At 41.1% G+C, this 21549-nt stretch overlaps 1 protein-coding gene across 4 annotated transcripts in view; it reads left to right on the forward strand.

The window, feature by feature from the left end:
- The window catches only part of MYO1B (myosin IB), a 174891-nt gene extending 155402 nt beyond the window's left edge, over positions 1 to 19489 (forward strand). For all 4 annotated transcript variants that reach the window (XM_084816345.1, XM_084816331.1, XM_084816338.1 and 1 more), the window contains 6 exons: positions 40 to 174; positions 1344 to 1450; positions 4484 to 4616; positions 5284 to 5436; positions 7647 to 7774; positions 17757 to 19489. In XM_084816345.1, coding sequence (XP_084672471.1) covers positions 40 to 174; positions 1344 to 1450; positions 4484 to 4616; positions 5284 to 5436; positions 7647 to 7774; positions 17757 to 17880 — 780 coding nt within the window. In that variant the 3' untranslated portion in view covers positions 17881 to 19489. The remainder of the gene's footprint in view (positions 1 to 39; positions 175 to 1343; positions 1451 to 4483; positions 4617 to 5283; positions 5437 to 7646; positions 7775 to 17756) is intronic.
- Positions 19490 to 21549: the final 2060 nt, after the last annotated feature.

Genomic DNA, 21549 nt, shown 5'->3' on the forward strand with positions numbered 1-21549 from the left:
GATGATCTAAAATGCTTTTCTCAATTTTTGTTATCATAGGTGCAAAAGTATTTTTTGGAAATGAAAAATAAGATGCCTTCTTTATCACCAGTAGATAAAAACTGGCCAGCAAGGCCTTATCTCTTCTTGGATTCCACTCATAAGGAACTGAAGAGGATATTCCACTTGTGGAGGGTAACAATATAATGCAAGAGTTAATCTTAGTTTATTTTTATTTTTCGATATTTTTATTTATAGGCTGTTTTTCTAGCCGCAAGCCTTCAAAGCAGCTTACAGAATTTAAAAAAAAAAACTTAAACCTAAAACCAACAATAAAATACCACTGTAAAACAAACAGATAAAAAATATAAGCGTAAAGCAGCAGAATATCTCAACAAATAAAATGCAATAAAGGTCAATAATAAAGAGACTGGGTAGCAAAGCATCCTGTGGTGTTAATATTATTTGTTATTTATTTAAAGTGTTTTAGCAAAAATATATGTATTTCAGTGGCTGTGAAGAATATATTGTTTTAAACTGCCTTAATCGGAAGAATGTGAAATGCTCTTGGGTTCTGTCTGTTGGAAGCAGTGTTAACATTATTTTCCCCTGTGAAAAGGCGGTACCTTTATCTGTCTTACCAGTCTGTGTATATTTGTGAGTCAAGCCATTAAATTCTATTTACCTTAAAAGTTCAGTTGACTTAAGGACACAAGCAAAGTCCAGTCTGGGAAGTGTGCACACATTATCTGGTACTCCAGAGAAATGGGTTGAAGTTAGAATTTCTGTTGCTGGGAAATTTACATCCTGTTCAGTTTCATTATTGACAGTGGTTGAATCAAAATGAGAAGTAATCAAGCTTTAACCAACTCTCTGGGTAATTCCCATACTTTCCAGTTAAGGTACACTTTTCTCAGTCTTTGGAATGTACTTAAACCATATATACTGGGGTGTATGTTAGTAATTAGTTTTGAAACAGCAAATGAGATACAGATAATAAAGATAATTGTCAGCGTATCATAAAGATAATTGTCAGCATATCTGTATACCCAATGAATTTTTAGCAGAAAAGCAGAAGGTAGTGAGGTGGAAGAATATTTTTTTAACATCATGATACCCATCCTGTTTTGGGATAAACATATGTTCAGAGAGAAACAGGTAGAGTTGGTAGAAAATGAGATACTTCTGCTGATGGTGATTTCTTTGTTTATAATTGCATGTGGGATGTGACTGATTCAAGCCAGAAATGAATGCATTAGAATGTGTACCTTGATCACTTAGGGGATAGCAAGCCATGACAGTTCCTCTTCTGATGCCAGTTTCAAAGAACGGTTTTGTGATTCATCTGTAATGCATTTTTGTAGTGTAAAAAGTACAGAGACCAGTTCACAGACCAAAAGAAGCTTGTTTATGAAGAAAAACTGGAAGCTAGCGAACTTTTCAAGGACAAGAAAGCTTTATATCCAGCCAGGTAATGAGCCATTCTGATGCCTTTGCTGAGTCTGCAAGATAAAATGCCCTTATTTTTTAGAGTGGGGAGAAATTTGCTAGAAAATCCTATTTATCTTTACTAGCAGATGCTGTGAGTTCTAGACCTCCACCAGTTTGCATATCCTCAATGCCCTGCCTTGAGAATTTATATTACATGGATTGTTGGCTTAATAAACTATTTCTTCCATGGTTTTATATCTGGAAAATTGAAATTTAGCTTGGTTAAGCATGCTGAAAAGCCCACATACAAGACTGTTAAATGTAGGTACTATGTAGGTGAAAAATGGATGTTACTTACATTTGCACAGTCCTGCCTAGTGTCAGTCAGCAATTCACACAAACATTATTCTAGGGAAAGGATTAAAAAACAAAAAACCTAGGGTTAAACTGGCCATGGCTTTTTTAAGCCACGGTGGTCATACAAACTGGGTCATACATCGATTGGGTCTGAAGTGGTGATGACCAAGCAGGTCTGCTCTTAACGATTTTACATTGACAGTTCCATCCAACTGAGACTTGACCTGAATATATTGTCCTACTCTTACAACAATTACAAAATGTTAATTTCATTTTAAAAAAATCAATTTGCTTTTTAAAAGAGAGAGCAGGGGACTCTGGAGGAGACAGTAATGTAAGTTGGCAGATATATCTCCATCATGCATGTTGCCATACATGTCCCTTTTTTTGCTTGTATGGAAAGCACATCTCCCCCTTCAGCAGGCACAGTTGAATGAACCAGAGGAAAACCCTGCTTTTAAAAAATTCTTAGGTGGTCAAAAGCAGCACTGAAAGCACGGTGTGTGTGTGTGGGGGGGGGGTCCTTTCCCCCCTCCTGCCTAGTTGCAGAAATTTCTCCATTGTAATTGTTGAGTTGGAAAGTGCTTGGGTGTTATTGAGGTGAATTCGCAGGGAAACAAGGCCAATTTAGCATTTGGAGCAGGTCTGTGATCTTTGCTGCTTCACATGGCTACTATCTTTTTTGAGATCTGTTTGAACTAGACTTTGCTTAGATTCCAGTAGAAAATTCACCGACTGGAGTTGGATCAGGATCTATCCAAACCAGTGTGGAATGAACTAGTTTCACTGAAATTTGGAAGCCCACTGGAACTTGCAGTAGGCCCGATGAGAAAGGGTTGGTTTTGGTCTAGAGGCAAGGAGCCCCCATCACTGAGATCTAATAGCCAGCTCACGTAGGAAGCCTATGAATGGGCTTCCATGTGATTAGAAGCCTCTGGGTGACTGCATGGTCTGTTTCTAACAGTTGCTATAGCTGCCTATGGAGAGCTCCCTCTCAGCTGTGCTCCCCTTTTGCTCACTTACTCTCACCCTCCTTTAGCAGTAGAGAGGAAGAAGGAAAAGGTGACAGTAAGGTCTTTCTTTTTTCTTTCTTTTTTTTTTGTGCTGCAGCAGCAGCAGCACAAAACAAAATACAAAACAATTGCCTTTGGAACATTTCGGCCGCATTCCAATTACTAGAGGGTAGACTACATCAAGGCTGTTCCGTGGAAAGTAGAGCAACATCTGTTTTGAGATAAAAGAACAATATGGCAACTTGATAAGGTGCATATAGAAACCAATTGTGCAGCATGGTGATTTTCTATCAAGCACCAAATCTCACAAGCCTCTAACAGTTTTTAAAAAGCAAGATTCTTATTCAGATACTCCCCCTTCCCTCATCTTGCTCAGTCTCTCTCTTCTCAGGTCTCTTCCATTTTAGTATTAAAGTACCTAACTTTGGTTACAGGGCCTGCTAGTTGTATCTTATCAGTTTCTCAGACAGGTAGAAGCCTGTCTCCATACGTTCAGATGAATCCACACCAGCACGACTTGTTCCAGACAGGGAATTCAGAGTTCAAATTGCTTAAGGGGCTGTAACACTGTCTACATTCTTTCTTTTACCCCCTTTGTAGGTAGGCAAATGTATCTAATGCAATAAAAATGACAAAAAAGAGTTGTGAAACCTTGAGTGGTTAGAAATTTAGTCTCTTTTCTAGCTGAGACGAACGTGGTGGCAGCTGAGAGTTCACTGAAATGTGGTGGTAGCGCTGGTGGCCAGGACCCTTGGATTGCAGGACTAAAGGGCCATGTGTTCATCACACTGAAGCCACAGAAACTGGGCTGCCTGCTAAGGAAGTGCAAAGTAGAATGTATTTTTGCCTTCCTGTAGCTGACAGCAGGGAAGCTCTTATTGCATTCACAGTTCAAGAATTAGCCTGTGTGTTTTTTTCTTTCAGGCTAATCTAAAGCAGCTTTGCAAATAAATCCACAAAAGTTACTACCCTGCAAATAAACTTTTAAAATGTTTACTAGCTCAGCTGCCCACACATATACTTAAGTAAATCGGTTGTGGTATATTTACCTTCTGAAAAAGGGGGTCAGGGGACAGAACAAACTCTCTGCCAATATAAAAAATCTTCCGTACTTGGGAGAACTTGGATGATTTTTCCAAATCAATGAAAAATTGATCAGAAAAATTGCCTCTGCTATCTTAGAAGAAGTAGGAACCTCTTTTTACTCACCTCTGTACAAACTAATATAAGGCGGCTGCTTCATTACTTTGCATGGGTGCGGGGGGGGGGGAATGCTCTGGGGCCAAAAATTGGGGATGGGGCACATCAGGTGGCTGGCCTCCCTCTCCCCAGCCATTTTGGATTTTGCCCCTGCAGGGTCTTAATTTTATCCCTATTGGATTGCGTTCAGTAGGGGGAAATTGAGAGGCCAGGGCAGCTGGAAATTATTCTCCTGCTCAGATTTTAATCCAATTGGAAGAAGAAGAATCCTGGCGATTGTAAAGCATATCTCCTTTGAGATGGACTTGAATGAGCCTCTGAAGTTCTTTTCTTGGCTCTCCTGGCTCAGGAAAACTTCTCCAACTTCTCTAATGCTTACATGCCTCAGACAATCAATCAGGCAAGTGGCTGTTTGCAAGCCTGATTAGAGGTATGTCAGGGCAGCCTTTTTAAAAACCTTCATGAACTTCACTCATCTTTTTATGTCCTTTGTCTCCCTAAAGCGTTGGACAACCTTTCCAAGGAGCTTACCTCGAAATCACGAAGAACCCCAAGTACAAGAAACTGAAAGATGCTGTGGAGGAAAAAATTATTATTGCCGAAGTAGTAAATAAAATCAATAGAGCAAATGGAAAGGTAGAGACATTTTATGCACAATGAGGGAAAGATCCTCATGTGTAATAGGATTCACTTGAACTAAAGCATGTTGTGAAACTTTTTTCCCCATTCTTCAGGGCTCCTTTTCTTTGTGTTGAATACACTTGTTACTGACTCGTCAGCGTGAAGGAATAGCAAGAATAGTTGCCTTTAACAATCCTATGTTTCTGTGTTAAGTGTAATTAATTCTAGGTAGCCTTACTATGTTTAGAATAGCTGTTCCTGTGGGTGATGAAATCTTTACACACGTGAGCATCAGCCAGACTTGCAGGGCAGCATCCAACGGAGTGCTGCACCTCTGCCGATTCTGTTCTGCAAGCAAGACTCACCGCTTGCGCAACGCAGATTTGGTGCTTCCGGGAGCAACCGGAAATGAACAGAAATGCTCATTTCTGGAATGGGACAGGTCAGTTGGGGTGTGCAACGGCCACGTTGGATACTGTCCATAGGCTGTCCTATTTCCTCATAACTGGTAGGCAATTTATTTCCATTTTACATACACAAAATCCCGCCTGAGAGGTCCAGCTGCATTGCACCACATTGACTGCCTCTTTAGTCGCCTAGACTGAAAATGTCTGCACAAGTCTGAACTTGAAGACATGTTAACGCTCAAAGGATGCTTCCAGAAATAATTTCTCTCATTTAGTGCACTGCTAGGATTTTCTTGCTCACGAAGAATACTGTCCTCCTTGCCGATCAGAAGTCGGGCCATATCAAGTCAGAGGTTCCTCTGGGGGATGTCACTAAAGTATCCATGAGCTCCCAGAATGATGGCTTCTTTGCTGTGCATCTCAGAGAGGCAAGTATAAAATCTTGTGATAGAAATAAATGTTCATTATTCAAAACCAGTGTTGATAATACCTTAATTGCGACTTCCAGTTGGAACCGATGTCGTTCTGGCAGCTTCCCCATGGGTTCTCCATGGGAGCTTTCTCAAACAGCTTTTTAAAAGGTTGAAAAACCTTTTCATCTCCCCCTGGAATTAAAAGGGGGGGCAAGGCAGCTCTGGATAACATCTTGGAGAAAAGTATCCCCCACAAGATAGTAGGGGGGCTGGATTCCAGGATTATCTCCCCAGAGCTCTACCATTGCAAAAAGCTGTACTGAGACTCCTATTTCATAAGAGAAAACAGGACTGACGTGTTCCATAATAGTATATGCTTTAAGAAATATCAACAACTTCTGAGGGATGATTTAAGAAATGTTAACAATTTAAGAAATGTTAACAATATTTGAGAACATCTGAGGACCTGTAAGATCTGTTTGAGAGAAACATGTCTGCGCCGAGGAGAAGAAAGGAGCTGGCATCAATTCCCCCCACACCCCATGTGTCAAAGGTTTAGAGAACAGAAGATATAGGGGAATTATTTACTCCGATAAAGACTTTATCTTCGCAATTTACAGAGCAAGCCAAAAGGTTGGATTTAATCCAAAATTCCATCATCGCCTTGCAAGGAGCTGTAGATGTAATTAATGAATCATGGCAAAAAATGTTGATGAAAATTAATGAGCTAGAAGACTGAGTGTCAGGAAATGAAACGATGACACAAATTTGTTTTAAAAATACCTCTGATAGAATTTCTCAACTGGAGGCCTTCACGAGGAGATCCAGTGTACATATTATTGGGATTAAAAATCTGTCTAATGATGTAAAATTGCCTATTTTTGTGGATAAACTTTTGCATGAGATACTCCCTATCCCATCTGATTATTTACTTGATATTGAGCAGGCATTTCGTGTGCCAAATGCTAAAGGGACTGATTACACAATCATAGTTCAATTTGCAAAAGTCTCCACAAAGAATTATATCCTGTGTTTGGCAAGAGAGGGTGGAAGCCTTTCCTGGAAACAAGATAAAGTTATGTCATTTCCAGACTACATCAAAGAGATGCCGAATAAAAGAAGGCAATTTATCAAAGCAAAAAATATGGCAAAACAAGTGAACTTACAATATTACTTAAAATATCCTGCTACGCTTTTTATTGTGTCTGAAGGTCAGATGAAGAAGTTTCAAAATCATGAAATGGCGGAGGCATGGCTGACCGTAAAAATGCATGAGAATTCTGTTACAACCCCATGAACTAGAATCTTTAAACAAGCTTTGTTAGCTGTTTGTGTTTAGTCTACATGATCAAGACTAGCTCAGAAGATAAATTATTATACATATATTCGTTTACTCTCTTTCATCTTTCGTTTTTTCTTGCTTTTCTTTATATTTTTTATTTCAAAATAGATAATATATTTAGTATAAAATATATTACTGTTGAAGGTTTTATTAAGTTTTATTATATAACACTATATTATTATTATTATTATTATTATTATTATTAATATAGGCTTCTGGGAATGAATTGTAGACCTGTTTCTTTGATATAAGATTGATGATATGATATTGAAATGTAAGGTTGTTTATTAAACTGTAAGATTGTTAAGGTTATAGATATAGTTTTTAAAATAGAATGGCATTGGAGGCCGGGGGGTATTGGAGTTTAAACTTAATTCTTTAAAGGGGAGGGAAGGGAAAATAATCTTCTTCTTTTTTCTTCACTGCCTTTTCTCCTCCCTTTTCCTTTTTTTTTCTTCTTCCTTCTCTCTCTGTTATTGTGGTGTCCTCATCAGAATATTGTATTGTTGGGAAATTGTAGTATTGATCACGTTGTTGGTAATTTTGGTATTATTTCATTTATAAAGATAAAATAAATAAAAATATATATTTTTTTAAAACTTAATTGCAGCCTCTACAGCAGGGGTAGGCAACTGGTGGCCCTCCAGATCTTTGGCCTACAACTCCCACGATCCCACACCATTAGCTGTGCTGACTAGGGCTGATGGGAGTTGTAGGCCAAAACATCTGGAGGGCTACAAGTTGCCTGCCTGTGTTCTACAGAATAAACAGGAAGGATTCTGGTAATTTTCTACATATATATGTACATACATACGTCTGTGTGTCTGCAGCCTGCTTCCCTTGACTTGTTGTTCTCAACTACTAGTTTCTTTTTCTGTACCAGGGATCTGGAGCAGCTGGGAAAGGTGACTTCCTGTTCAGCAGTGATCACCTTATTGAAATGGCCACCAAGCTTTACCGCACCACGCTTAGCCAAACAAAGCAGAAGCTCAACATTGAAATATCTGATGAGTATGTTTTCGCTTTGTCTGTTTTAAACAGCTTCTCTTAAAAGTATTCCAAATAATTTGAAATCAGATGGTTGAAACACATAACAATAACATCCAATATGAAAAATAAATAAAAGTGAAGTGCAAAAACACAACAGCTATTTAGAAACAAACCACCATAAAGAACCTGGGAAAGCACATGAAAACAGCTAAGTCTTCCATTGTCAGCAGAAGCTGTGTAAGGAGGTGGAGTGTGGGTGCCACCACAGAGAAAGCCCTGCTCTACTATTTTCCCACCTAGTCTGAGTGAAGCTGCAAGTGCAGCAGGCATTATTGGGACTCCTCCTTGGCCCAGAGGAGCTTCCCATATCTTTTTATTCCCTTATCCAGCACCACCCCCTTGTTGTTGAGTCGTTAAGTCGTGTCTGCCTCTTTGTGACCCCATGGACCATAGCACGCCAGGCCTTCCTGTCCTCCACTCTCTCCCGGAGTGTGCTCAAGTTCATATTCATTGCATTGGTGATGCTATCTAGCCATCTCATCCTCTGCCGTCCCCTTCTCCTTTTGCCTTCAGTCTTTCTCAGCATCAGGGTCTTTTCCAGTGAGTTTTCTCTTCACATTAGGTGGCCAAAATATTTGCGCTTCAGCTTCAGTATCTGTCCTTCCATTGAGCAGTCAGGGTTGATTTCCTTTAGGATGGACTGATTTGACCTCCTTGCAGTCCAGGGGACTCGTAAGAGTCTTCTGCAGCACCACAGTTCAAAGGCATCAATTCTTCTGTGCACAGCCTTCCTTATAGTCCATCTCTCACAGCCATACATTACTACTGGGAAAACCATAGCTTTGATTATATGGACCTTTGTTGGCAAGGTGATGTCTCTGCTTCTTCTTACTATGCTGTCTAGTTTTGTCATAGCTTTCCTCCCAAGGAGCAAGCGTCTTTTAATTTCATGGCTACAGTCACCGTCTGCGGTGATCTTGGAGCCCAAGAATGTAAAATCTGTCACTGCTTCCATTTCTTCCCCTTCTATATGCCAGGAAGTGATGGGACCAGATGCCATGATCTTAGTTTTTTTAATATTGAGTTTCAAACCAGCTTTTGCACACTCCACTTTCACCCTCAACAAGAGGCTCTTTAGATCCTCTTCGCTTTCTGCCATTAGGGTGGTATTGTCTGCGTATCTGAGGTTGTTGATAATTCTCCCAGCAATCTTAATTCCGACCTCTGATTCATCCAACCCGGCATTTCTCATGATGTAATCTGCATATAAATTAAATAAGCAGGGCGACAATATACAGCCTTGTATCCTTTCCCAATTTTGAACCAATCGGTTGTTCCATGTCCAGTTCTTACTGTTGCTTCTTGACCCTCATACAGGTTTCTCAGGAGACAGGTAAGGTGGTCTGATACTCCCATCTCTTTAAGAATTTGCCAGAGTTTGTTGTGATCCACACAATCAAAGGCTTTAGCATAGTCAATGAAGCAGAAATAGACGTTTTTCTGGAATTCTCTTGCTTTCTCCATGATCCAGCGAATGTTGGCGATTTGATCTCTCGTTCCTCTGCCTCTTCGAAACCCAGCTTGTACTTCCAGTAGTTCTCGGTTCACATACTGCTGAAGCCTAGCTTGTAGGATTTTGAGCATCACCTTGCTGGCATGTGAAATGAGCGCAATTGTACGGTAGTTTGAACACTCTTTGGCATTGCCCTTCTTTGGAATTGGAATGTAAACTGACCTTTTCCAGTCTTGTGGCCACTGTTGAGTGTTCCAAATTTGTTGGCATATTGAGTGCAGCACTTTAACAGCATCATCTTTTAGGATTTTAAATAGCTCAGCTGCAATACTGTCATCTCCGCTAGCTTTGTTGTTAGGAATGCTTCCTAAGGCCCGCTTGACTTCACTCTCTAGGATGTCTGGCTCAAGTTCAGTGACCGCACTGTCATGGCTATCAGGGACATTCAGATCTTTCCTGTATAGTTCTTCTGTGTATTCTTTCCACCTCTTCTTAATCTCATCTGCTTCTGTTAGGTCCCTGCCTTCTTTGTCCTTTATCATGCCCGTCTTTGCACAAAACGTTCCCTTGAGATCTCCGATGTTCTTGAAGAATTCTCTAGTCTTTCCCATTCTATTGTTTTCCTCGATTTCTTTGCATTGTTCATTTAAGAAGGCCTTCTTGTTTCTCCTTGCTGTTCTCTGGAACTCTGCATTCACTTGGATATATCTTCCCCTTTCTCCCTTGCTTTTCGCTTCCCTTCTTTCCTCAGCTACTTGTAAAGCCTCATCAGACAGCCACTTTGCTTTCTTGCATTTCTTTCTTTGGGGATGGATTGAGTTGCTGCCTCCTGAACAATGTTACGGACCTCCGTCCATAGTTCCTCAGGCACTCTGTCTATCAGGTCTAATCCCTGAAATCTATTCCTCACCTCCACTGTATATTCATAAGGGATATGATTTCGGTCATACCTGAATGGTTTAGTGGTTTTCCCGACGTTCTTCAATTTAAGCCGAAATTTTGCAATAAGAAGCTCATGATCTGAGCCACAGTCAGCTCCAGGTCTTGTTTTGACTGCCTGTATAGAGCTTCTCCATCTTTGGCTGCAAAGGACATAATCCATCTGATTTTGATATTGACCATCTGGTGATGTCCATGTGTAGAGTCGCCTCTTGTGCTGTTGGAAAAGAGTGTTTGCTATGATCAGCGTGTTCTCTTGGCAAAACTCTATTAGCCTTTGTCCTGCTTCATTTTGTACACCAAGGCCATGCTTGCCTGTTATCCCAGTTATTTCTTGACTTCCTACTTCAGCATTCCAATTCCCTATGATGAAGAGGACATCTTTTTTTGGTGTTAGTTCTAGAAGGTGTCGTAAGTCTTCATAGAACCCATCAACCTCAGCTTCTTTGGCCTCAGTGGTTGGGGCATAGACTTGAATTACTGTGATGTTGAATGGTTTGCCTTGGATTCGTACTGAGATCATTCTATTGTTTTTGAGATTGTACTCCAGTACTGCTTTTCCCACCCTTTTATTGACTAGGAGTGCTACTCCATTTCTTCTAAGGGATTCTTGCCCACAGTAGTAGATATGATGGTCACCTGAATTAAATTCGCCCATGGTTGTCCATTTTAGTTCGCTTATTCCCAAGATGTCGATGTTCAATCTTGCCATCTCATGTTTGACCACCTCCAGCTTACCTTGATTCATTGATCTTACATTCCAGGTTCCTAAACAATATTGTTCTTTACAGCATCGGACTTTCTTTTCACCCCCTAACTATATCTAAAAGATGCTCCTGTAGGTCAGTTGCCCACCTGATTGCATTAGAACATGATTTGGAGCATTACATCTCCCTCTCTTATCTGAACATGGATGCGCATCTATGTTTTCAAACAGAGTCTTCAGGAATTCATTTTTCATAAACCCAGCCTCATCTTGACACCTTTATTGGCATGCAATAATTTGTGGAACATAACTCATTCCACTGCATGAGCTGTTTTCTTCAATAAAAGATGATAAAATCAGATTCTCCTAGTAATCTTACTGTGTGTTCTTGGAAAATAGACCCTTATACATTCGATTACTTTCTCACTAATTTATTGCTGTAGAATTACTTGTTGCAGGAGGGTCTGGAAGAAACGTAGACTTAGGAATTTCTAGATGACTTATTTTTGGCATTAGGTGAAATATCAGTGCTGGTGGTGCTTTGAGGGAGAGACTGGTTTTTCATGTAGTAAAAAAGTCAGCTTAATTTACTAAGCCACAGTTGATACCCTTTGTATCCAAAGGCATGGGACATATGTTTCAAATGCTTTCCTAAAATTAAACCTGGATGTACTTGGGTTTTGGCGGGGGGGGGGGGGGTGCTGTCTTTGCTAACTTCTTTGATTTTGCTTTATAGAAATCAAATTCTCTACACAGAGTTCATTTGCATGTAGGAAATGGCATGTACCCCATATATATATATATATATACACACACACACACACACCATCACGTGTGACAAGTGTACATGCATCTATTTCACAGTCTTGGGAATCCACTGCCAGTTGGTACCTCCCTTGTACGTGTCAATGTGGCAAAATAGACATATGATCACTTTTCTTTCATTTAGGAAATTTGATCTTGAGTGAAGCAACTTCAATAATGCTGCTGTGGTATTACCTTGTAGGTGTGTTGCATATTGATACAAATAATGCTAGACTATGATGATCTTCAGCCTAGAATACTTTAGCTTTGGGGAGAGGGCTATTACGCAAAGGAGAAAGTGTTAGGACTGGGCGGGGTATGTGAGCTGTTGGAGTGACATCTGAGGTTGCTCACCCTCCCTTTGGTCCAACGATGGCATGTGTGCATTTGAGTCTGCCCTTAAGTACCCTCAGATTTCATTTTCTGCCAGAAGGATCTAAAAGAAACTTGAGGCATAGCATACACACACACACACACACACACAGCTTTTAGTCAAGGCAGCTACTCCATCCCCACAAGCTGCGTAGAAGTTGAGGATGCAATGGAATTCAGAAACTGGAGTAAGAAGAATCACAGAATAGTATCATAGAATAGTAGGGTTGGAAGGGGCCTACAAGGCCCTCGAGTCCAACCCCCAAGAAGGGCTGTAGTTCAGTGGTAGAGCACATGCTTTGCATGCAAAAGGCCCCAGGTTCAATCCCTGACGTCTCCAGATAAGGCGTGGGAAGTCTCTTGCCCAAAGCCCTGGAGAGCCACTGCCAGTCAGTGCAGAAAATACTGAGCTAGACGGACCAGTGGTATAAGGCAAGATCTTGCGTTCCTAGATAGAGCTGATGGTGGTGGCTGCTATCAAAGGCATTAAATGTTGGCAGCTGAAGAACGCTTTAGGTTTCTTTCCAATGGCAAATAACTTGTTGCCATTCTTATGTTTAGCATTATTACAATGCTAATCTTCTCTGAGCACTTCAGAAGATGGAGCATGATGAAATATAAATAAACGTTGCCCATTCCAGCTTTAGGTAGTTTACTTTATAGTTGGTATTTGGAAGAGGACTGGTATAATCTTGCTGCTGATTAGCCACAGTTTTCAGGCTGTTTTAACTTGGGGGGTGGGGGGAATCATACTGTCCATCACAAACAACAATGCTGGGTGTGGTGCTGAAACATTGTGCTCTAAAGGATCACAATGCCAGGAACTCTCTCTATGCACTTGATGAGTGCTGTGCTGGGGAAAGGGAGGGTCACTGCTGCTGAGAACTCTGGGTTAATGACTCGTCAGAGACTCCAATTGAATAACTGGTAAGATGTACTCTGTAGAAGCGCTGAAAAGTGCAGGCTCCTTCTTCCCAAGAGCTCTGCAGTTAGTTTGATTTGTGACTTCTGGTTTAAGGCAAACTCCTTCTGAAGTGTGTTTAAGTGTCTGTTGGAAGCCTCACTTAGGGTTTAAAATGCTGAAGAGAGAGGCTGCCTCTTCTACAAGGTGGCGTGTTTTCCCACTTCGTTAGCAGTGGGACTTGTCAGAGCTAAATGGTGCTGTGATAGTATCTTGATTTTTTCCGGTGCTGCTATATGAAATGATTGGCAGGAGGGCAATAATAAGGAATGCTTACATGAATGATTTGCAAGCAACTGGGAATTTTGCCCACCCACTAGGAAATGGACAACATCAAGAACCATAGAGCCAACGAAAGATGGGAACTGACTTAAAAAGCAGCTATAAAACTTGAAGCAGGCTGGATAGGAAATGAACTGGACATAATCCAAGTGATCGCTGTGAAAATAATATGAAAATGGGGGCGTTTAGACACTAAATGGATTCAGATAAGCCCTAAATTATTATAGGTCAGATATGTAGCTACCATTGCCCAGCTGTGTTGTGGTCAGTTGAAAGATTTTACCTAGTAAGCAATATGATTCTTAGACTTCTGAATTTTTGGATGCTCTTTAAAAAAAAAACAGGTTTAACATTTCCTCCATGGCTGATAAAACCCTGAAATTGTAACTGAACTGTGCGCCCTAAAGAACATTACCCAAGTGCAACTACATTAGATTAGCATGCACTTCCAAATCTAGGACACCATCCATCCAGAGTTAAGCCTCCTAAGGGCCAGTGGGAGAGAGTTGGGCACATGCTTAACCTGCCCATTGCAATAAAAGGGGTTTAAAAAGTTATTAACTTTGGCTGGATCATGTCTAGGGAGGGGTGAACGAGCAATGTTCGAGATCGCCAGGATTCTCCAAACATGAGCTCGCTGCTCATCTCATGCCTGAGTCCCATTCTCAGTCACTGGTCACTCTACAGAAGTGGGGGAAACTGCACAAATCAAGCAGCAATTGAATGTGGAGTTTGCGCATGTTTCCCCTATTTGATTTGTGGGCTCACTCAGTCTATGGGTGAAATTTGCGCTAATTATGAAATTTGTGTACATTTACGACATTTGTGCAAATCAAACGCAAGCACATGTTTGGCCATTTATCAACATTTTCGATGGACCTGTGCTTGCGCTCTCATTCGGAGCTGTGAACAGGGATGTTCACATGTCTTGCGAGCAAAAATGAAATTTTCATACATCCCTAATTACGTTCTGTAATCGCCTGTGTCAGGACGGCATCTGGTATGTAGAGCAGATAATTGTGCAGTATTCAAGCTGCAGTTGGGGGTGGACTGCCTGATGGCGTTGCTGCAGAAGTGGAGGATTGGAAACAGGGAGGAAGTAGGGAGGGCAGGCCTTGGAAAAGTCAGAGGTGGGAGCAGTAGGTGAATCCAAGTACTGGACAGTTCTGTTTGGGGGTGGACAGACATGTGACTAGACACAAGCAGAAACTCCAATTGCAGAATCCATTGAAGGTCAGAGAAGGGGTTTATTCTGAGTTGGAGTATGTGTCAAGGGGAGCAGTTCATGCATAGGACTGGATTAATGTATACCCAGTAGGAAAAGTGAACAATTTGTGGGAAATAGGGGCTACTAGACCCTACTAGCCCTGTCCCTAAACAACTCTTTCTTCCTGTTGATGAGAATTGTTAGCAGTTTTTCTTTAGAAGATTAAATTGCCCCATCACGGGACACATTAGCTAGCAATTGTTTCATGAATCTGTCAGAACAGTTAATGGGCAGTGAGCAATTAGAGCCTTGCTTTCTTCTGTTTCAGCCTTCCCCAACCTGGTGCTCTCCAAATGTTTTAGACTATATCACCCAGCATTCCTGACCATTGACTATGCTGGCTGGAGCTGATGGGAGTTGATATCCAAAATATATGGAGGGCACCAGGTTGGGAGAGGCTGTTCTAAATAATGCAGAAGGAGGATGAATGAGTTCTCTCCTATCTTTCTTCTTCCTATGACCTACCAGACAGGATTGGTGGAATGTGTACCTATTTTCACCCCCAAAAGCTAAAATTTAGTTCCATTTATCATGATGCCACTGAGAAGAATGTTTCAGCCACCAGATAAAAAAAAGTGCACACTTGGAAGAGAGGATCGAACGAAGTCGAAGTAGCTGATCATTAAAAATAGACTATTGATGATTCGGGTTTTTTACATGTATTTCTGTGCATCAAATGGGGAAAGTATCTTTGAACGAAATGTGTTGGGAGCTTAAAAACTGCTGAAACACGTTTTCTGATTATTCAGCCAGTGGCAGAATTTCCTGCACACCATGTTGATCCAATCATGAAAATAAAGTCCGAGTTTGACATCTGGATTTATTCCAATGCCTGATTTTTTGTTTTTGTAGAAGCATGCGAAGTGCTATAGGGCAACACAATAACTGCATCCACTGGGGTTTTCATCACTTTTCTCCTTTCCCTATGTGAGCTCCCCATAAGCACAGAGACATGCATGTGCAAAGGATTACTGTAATGTCAGTCATGTGTGGCTGCCACCACACACAAGCAATTCAGCTTTTGGCATACTAGAGCAAATGTTGCTTTTTGAGCCCTTGCAACGAGATGCCAAAAGCAAAGGGGGGGGGGGTTGCTCCCTTTCATATAACAATTGAATTTGGGGTCATCAAATGAAATTGTCGTGCATTCAGAACAGACAAAATAAAGGGCTCTTTCACTCAGTGCATCATTAATCTTATGGAATTAACTGCCACAAGATGTGGTGGATGGCCAATAGCATTAAAGGGGGCTTAGACAAATTCATGGAGGATAAGGCTATCAATGGCTACAAGTCATGATGGCTATATATTACCGCCAGTATCAGAGGCACTATACTTCTTGATACCCGTTGCTGGGAGACATACAGTAAAGGGGGGGCGGGTATTATCTTCAGGTCCTGCCTGTAAGCTTCCTTGAGGCATCTAGTTGGTCACTGTGGGAGACAGAATGCTGGACTAGATAGGCCTTTAGTCGAATCCACCACAGCCCTTCTCACATTTTGAATCCCATGTATGGTAGCAGATGCATGGGGCTGGGTGATTTGCCAGAGGCTAGTTGCTCTTCCTTTGGCTGCAAGTGCTCAGCGGTGTGAACGTGCCCCAAGTCCTAGCTGAAGTGGGAACCCAGGGACTTAGGGCATTTATCATCCTTAGCTTTGGGCAACATACTCCTTTGCTATTACACTTAACTGTTAAAGACTAAGATAGCAACCTTTTGCCCTTCCAGATTAGTTCATTTTGCTAATATCACTGATGCAGGTGCAATGTAGGGATGGATCCTGGGGCACCTGGATCCGTTTCACTCATCATGAAGGCCCTATCCCCTGCCCTCCCTCCCTCCCTCCCTCCCTCCCTCCCTCCCTCCCTCCCTCTCTCTCTGGCAGAAATCTGCTGCTTGGATGGGTCCAAAGACCATAGCATGGCATAAAAGGGGCCAGAAGGAATTGTGCTCCTCCCTACCTCTGTCTCTTACATAGCAGCATAATTTCCTTTACAAAGGGATGCTGAAGAAAGGGCAGAGAACAGTCAGCAGAACAGGAAGGTTTATGACTGCCCTGTTGAGTCCCAACACACCTCTGCACCTCAACTGTCTAGCTTTCCATGCTTGTTGCTAGGACCACAGCTTTTTCAGCCCAGTCTTCTGCATGTTTACTATGCATGATCAGTGGGGCTTACTCCAGAGATGGGAAAATGCAAACTATTGACTAAAAAGGCATCTCTGATCAGAAAACTCATTTTTAAAAACAAGTTAATGTATATTTAATGTCAGTACATATGAAAACGGCAGCGAGCAGGCACCATCTTAGAATAGGCATTGCCCCTCATTCTGAGATGGGAGGCAGTGACCCTCCTAAAATGGTGCATGTGGAAACTTGTACATCCACCGTCTAAAACAAACAGGAAGGATGTTTTTTCCCCAAAATGATTGTAGACTTGTTTGCATAAATATGCAGATGTATGTGATTAAAATTCAGTGACTAATCAACTAAGATTTCTTTAATGGGGTAGAATCATAGGGTTGGAAGGGGCCTACAAGACCATCGAGTCCAACCCCCTGCTCAGTTCAGGAAGCCTGATTCCCAGGCGGTGTCCCATCCAAGTTCTAACCAGGGCTGACCCTGCTTAGCTTCCGAGATCAGGCGAGATCGGGAGCATTCAGGCAACAGCCCTAATAGTTGCATTTTGGCCTTTTTACTAAAGAAGAACAACAAAAACTTGCTACTTGGTATTGAGCACAAACTACATAAGATAGAACCAGCCCCAAACATGTTGATGGCCAAGTTAAAAAATCTGAACATTCCTCCCCCTGCCACCAGGAGTAATTCTTTAATTTTTAAAAATCTAAATCATTTGAGATTTGAAGCCCTTTAATAGTCCCCAAAACCTTCTGTCTGACTAACTGTCTGGTGGTAGGGCCAGCCGTGATATAAGCAAATTTTGGTATGTTCCACAGACTTGGAACTATGGAAGATAACTAGAAAACAAGAAAGTATACAGATAGAAAACTATTAAATAAGAATTCAGTTGTGTTAAGTCTATATTATTACTAATATAAAGAGGATTTGAGAAGTTTTCATGCCACTCACTTTCCCCCCATGATTGCAGCTAAATGTTATTGGTGTAATCCGTAATTAAAACTTGTGTTTTTGCATCTCCTAGGTTCCTCGTTCAGTTCAGGCAAGACAAAGTATGTGTGAAGTTTGTCCGAGGCAACCAGAAAAACGGCAATGTTCCCACTTGCAAGCGAAAAAACAACAGACTTCTCGAAGTTGCTGTACCTTAATTATATATACACACACTCTTACCTTACACAGACACATTTCTTTGTAATGGTGCAATTTTATCCGTCGGGGATTTTGTGGGAATGGGAGGGGCCTTTTGCCAGTGGCCAATAGCTTTGGGAATTCCTTTCTAAAAGATGCAACTAACTTATCGACATACACACTTTTGGGTTTTGTGTGATGACTTTTGACTGATATATACAGGCTTTGTCTGCTGACAGCATATTATAAACAGGCAAATTTTTCGTCACACTTGTAATTTCTTTGTTTATTCCTCACTTTTTAGTGCTGCATATTGTAAATCCAAATGCTTTTCTGATCCGTTCTCCATATTTGTTTGATTAGAATCCTGCACCTCAGGCTATATAGATTGCCAGAAAGGCTTGATGAGGTTTGTTCTGCCTGTTTCCTTCTGCTCCTATTCTGTGGCAAAGCTCAGTCCAAAGGGTTAATCGTAAACCAAGATTGGAGAGTCTGGCAAAATTCTGGGACTGAACCAGTTACCTTGTTAATTGCAAACAGCATCAAGTACTATGTAATTTGATCTTTAATGGAATATAGGGCAGGAAACCCTAAATTCTGCAAAGCAGAAGGAATGTATGACTGCATATGCAGCAGCTGCATATGCTTTTTTTTTTTTAATGTGCAGTGAAAAAAGCTGGTGTTCTGCATCAGACTTTTTAATTGTCAGCTTTTAATGACTTTACAAGAGTAGGAAGCAAATGATTCAATTAAGGAGTCAACAAGTATATTAAGCAGTTACAATAGCCATACAGCCCAAGGCATGTTTTCTGTTCTGTGAGGGGTTTCCCCCACCCCCATGCTCACTTTTAAAATTACCCTTAAATGGTTAACACTTCATAACATGCAGTTGTTTGCATGGGGGAATAGAGGACAAGGTATTTTAAACTGTTTGTCAAATGAAGGGATAGAATCTTTTTGTCTCACACATTGGTATATGTGCTGTACAATGTGCAATAAAGCATTCATACAACTTGTGAAAAGTATTTATAATAACGTCTGTGGATAATAAAGATGTTTGGAGCATCAAGCGTAATTGTTATAAGGACTGAAGTTAGGCTAGTACTATGTTAATTTTGAAGGGATTTTTCCTGGATGTACACTACAGTTACCACTTTGGAAAAAAATCCATTTGGGGGGATGATGTACATACGTAAATTTGATATTAATGATACATTATTGTCCTAATTCTGTGCTGTTTGGTATTCTTGTGATAACCATATTTTTGTATTTCAACCAGTTTTATATAAGTTTGTGTGCCTGATATGTAACGTGTGCACAGAAACACTTTACAATCAAGAACTGCATTCTAAACTTCCTGAATACAGATTGCAACTTAAAGCATTGTATAAACCAGAAGAATTAGCCAAAAGCATTGATTTATGGAGTGTCATTTTCAAGTGTTTAGACAGAAGTTAGCTAAAGGATATTGTTGAATGTGACTGTTTGATTTTGTTGATGTAAGGATGGTTTTAGATCTATTGTATTCTCAATTTGATGCGAGAACTTGCCTTCAAGGAGAGGTTACTGCACAAGATGTGCAATACTAAAAAGCCCAAGTATAAATAAAGAAGCTTTGAAGCAATTACTACTTGTGTTTGGGCTTGGGTTATTTATCGGACATGGATATGAAGAGGTGTGTTTTTTAAATACCACAGAGTAGAAAAATGAACTGCAGCAGATGCATTAATAGAAATTTATTATTTTTCAGATGGGTTTCTTAAATAAAAATACATTGCTTTTGCATCTGCAATTCAAATTCCATCCCATTTGATCTTGAATGAAGTGGCTTCAGAATGCTTTGCAGATAACAAATTTTGACAACTTGACATTTACTTACACTACTGATTCAGACTGAATGCAGAAAACTGAAATTTACAGAGTTCGTGGTACATACCGCTATCTGAACCAGGAGGAATTTCCCAAATATGATGTGTCTAATGCATGGTGTGTGTACATGCTGCTGCTGCTGCTGCAATAATTAAAAGAAGCTAAAGTTCCCCACCTTCCAGCACACTTCTGTGAGCATGAAAAGAACTCAGGATGAGACTGTGCAGATGAAGAGGCAGGGCTATGAAGATAGCACAGGTTGATTTCTCAATGGCTGGGGTCAGCAGGGAGCTAGGGTCAGCACCACCCTAGTAGTGTCTTCAAATGCATCCCTTTATCCCATATAAATGGATGGTTGTCACTCATACTTCTGGGGAAAGTAAACCACCACTGATACTTCGGGGACAATGTTATGGTAGGAGCAAAAGTCCAGGGATGAATGGTGATCCTTAAATAGCCAAAACAGCACTACCCAGTCTCTAAAAGGAAGCTATCAGCTGGCTTCCAGGAACCTCAATGTTTGTGAAAGTACAAAAACACCTTTAGAATTAAAAACAAAAAAACCTAAAAGGAAGCTATCAGCTGGCTTGCAGGAACCTCAATGTTTGTGAAAGTACAAAAACACCTTTAGAATTAAAAACAAAAAAACCTAAGTGGGGTAAAAACACCCAGTCAACCCAATGAAGACTGAACATGCTGTGGTATGCTGAATATCTTTTGGGAAAAGTGGATAGAAAGGTTTTTCTCCCTCATAACACTAGAACCAGTGGTTGTCCAATGAAGCTGAATGATGAGAAATTCAAGGCGTACAAAAGGAAGTACTTGATAACATGGGGCATAGTTAAACTATGGAATTCACTGCCATGAAATGTGATGGCCACCAACTCAGATGGCTTCAAAAGGGGATTGGACAACTTCATGGAGAATAAGTTTATCAATGGTTACCAGTCCTGAGGGCTATATAATACCTCCAGGATCAGAAGCAGTATGCCTCCGCATACCAGTTGCTGGGGAACATAAGTGGGAGGGCGCTATTGTCCTCATGTTCTGCTTGTGGGCTTCCCGTAGGCATCTGGTTGGCTACTATGGAAAACAGGATGCTAAACTAAATAGGCATTTGGTCTGGTGCAGCGGGGCTGTTCTTATGGGGGGGGGGGACATACACACACACCCAGAAAACCAGGTGGGGATAAAGGGGAAATGGAGTGTAATATCTTGGAAGAGGACATGGATGGCTGGAGCCCTCAACAGGAGTGTACCACACTGCAATATTTTGTTGCAGGCCCCACTTGTTCTCTAATAGCAGACTCAGGTAGCTCAGTGCCTACAAGACTGGAGCTAAAATATGGCCATTGAGAAATGAAAGGGGGGAGGGTAGCCACGTGCTCAAGTGAGCCCTAAGGTATATAAATGTACAAAGCATTAAAAAACAAAAGCCCCCAAGAAATAGCCCAGTGAGGACTGAGCATGCCCAGTGGCATCTAGGAATCATGGAATATTGAGAATGAGTTGGAAAAGAAAAATGGAAAACCAGAAGGGATAGACAGAGTCAATAGGCATGCTTGAGCTCTTTACAGGTTATAATACCCTGGAGGAGGACATGGCTGGGTCGTTGGCTGGCTGGCACCCTGAAGAGCACCGGAGGAAGGGGCAAGATAGACTATCACATTTTGTCCAGATCCACGCTTTTGTGTGTGTTTTTATTTCTCACTTGATTCTTAATACTTCTGACTTCAAAGGAACTTCCCATCCCATGTACTTCACATCCAGCACGTTTACAAATGTTACTGGCAAAGAGAAGGTGCATGGTGCAACAGCTC

The sequence above is a fragment of the Heloderma suspectum genome, chromosome 1 (genome assembly GCF_057233095.1).
Source record: "Heloderma suspectum isolate Gila_16-S chromosome 1, 16-S_ref, whole genome shotgun sequence".
In the NCBI taxonomy this organism is placed as follows: domain Eukaryota; kingdom Metazoa; phylum Chordata; class Lepidosauria; order Squamata; family Helodermatidae; genus Heloderma; species Heloderma suspectum.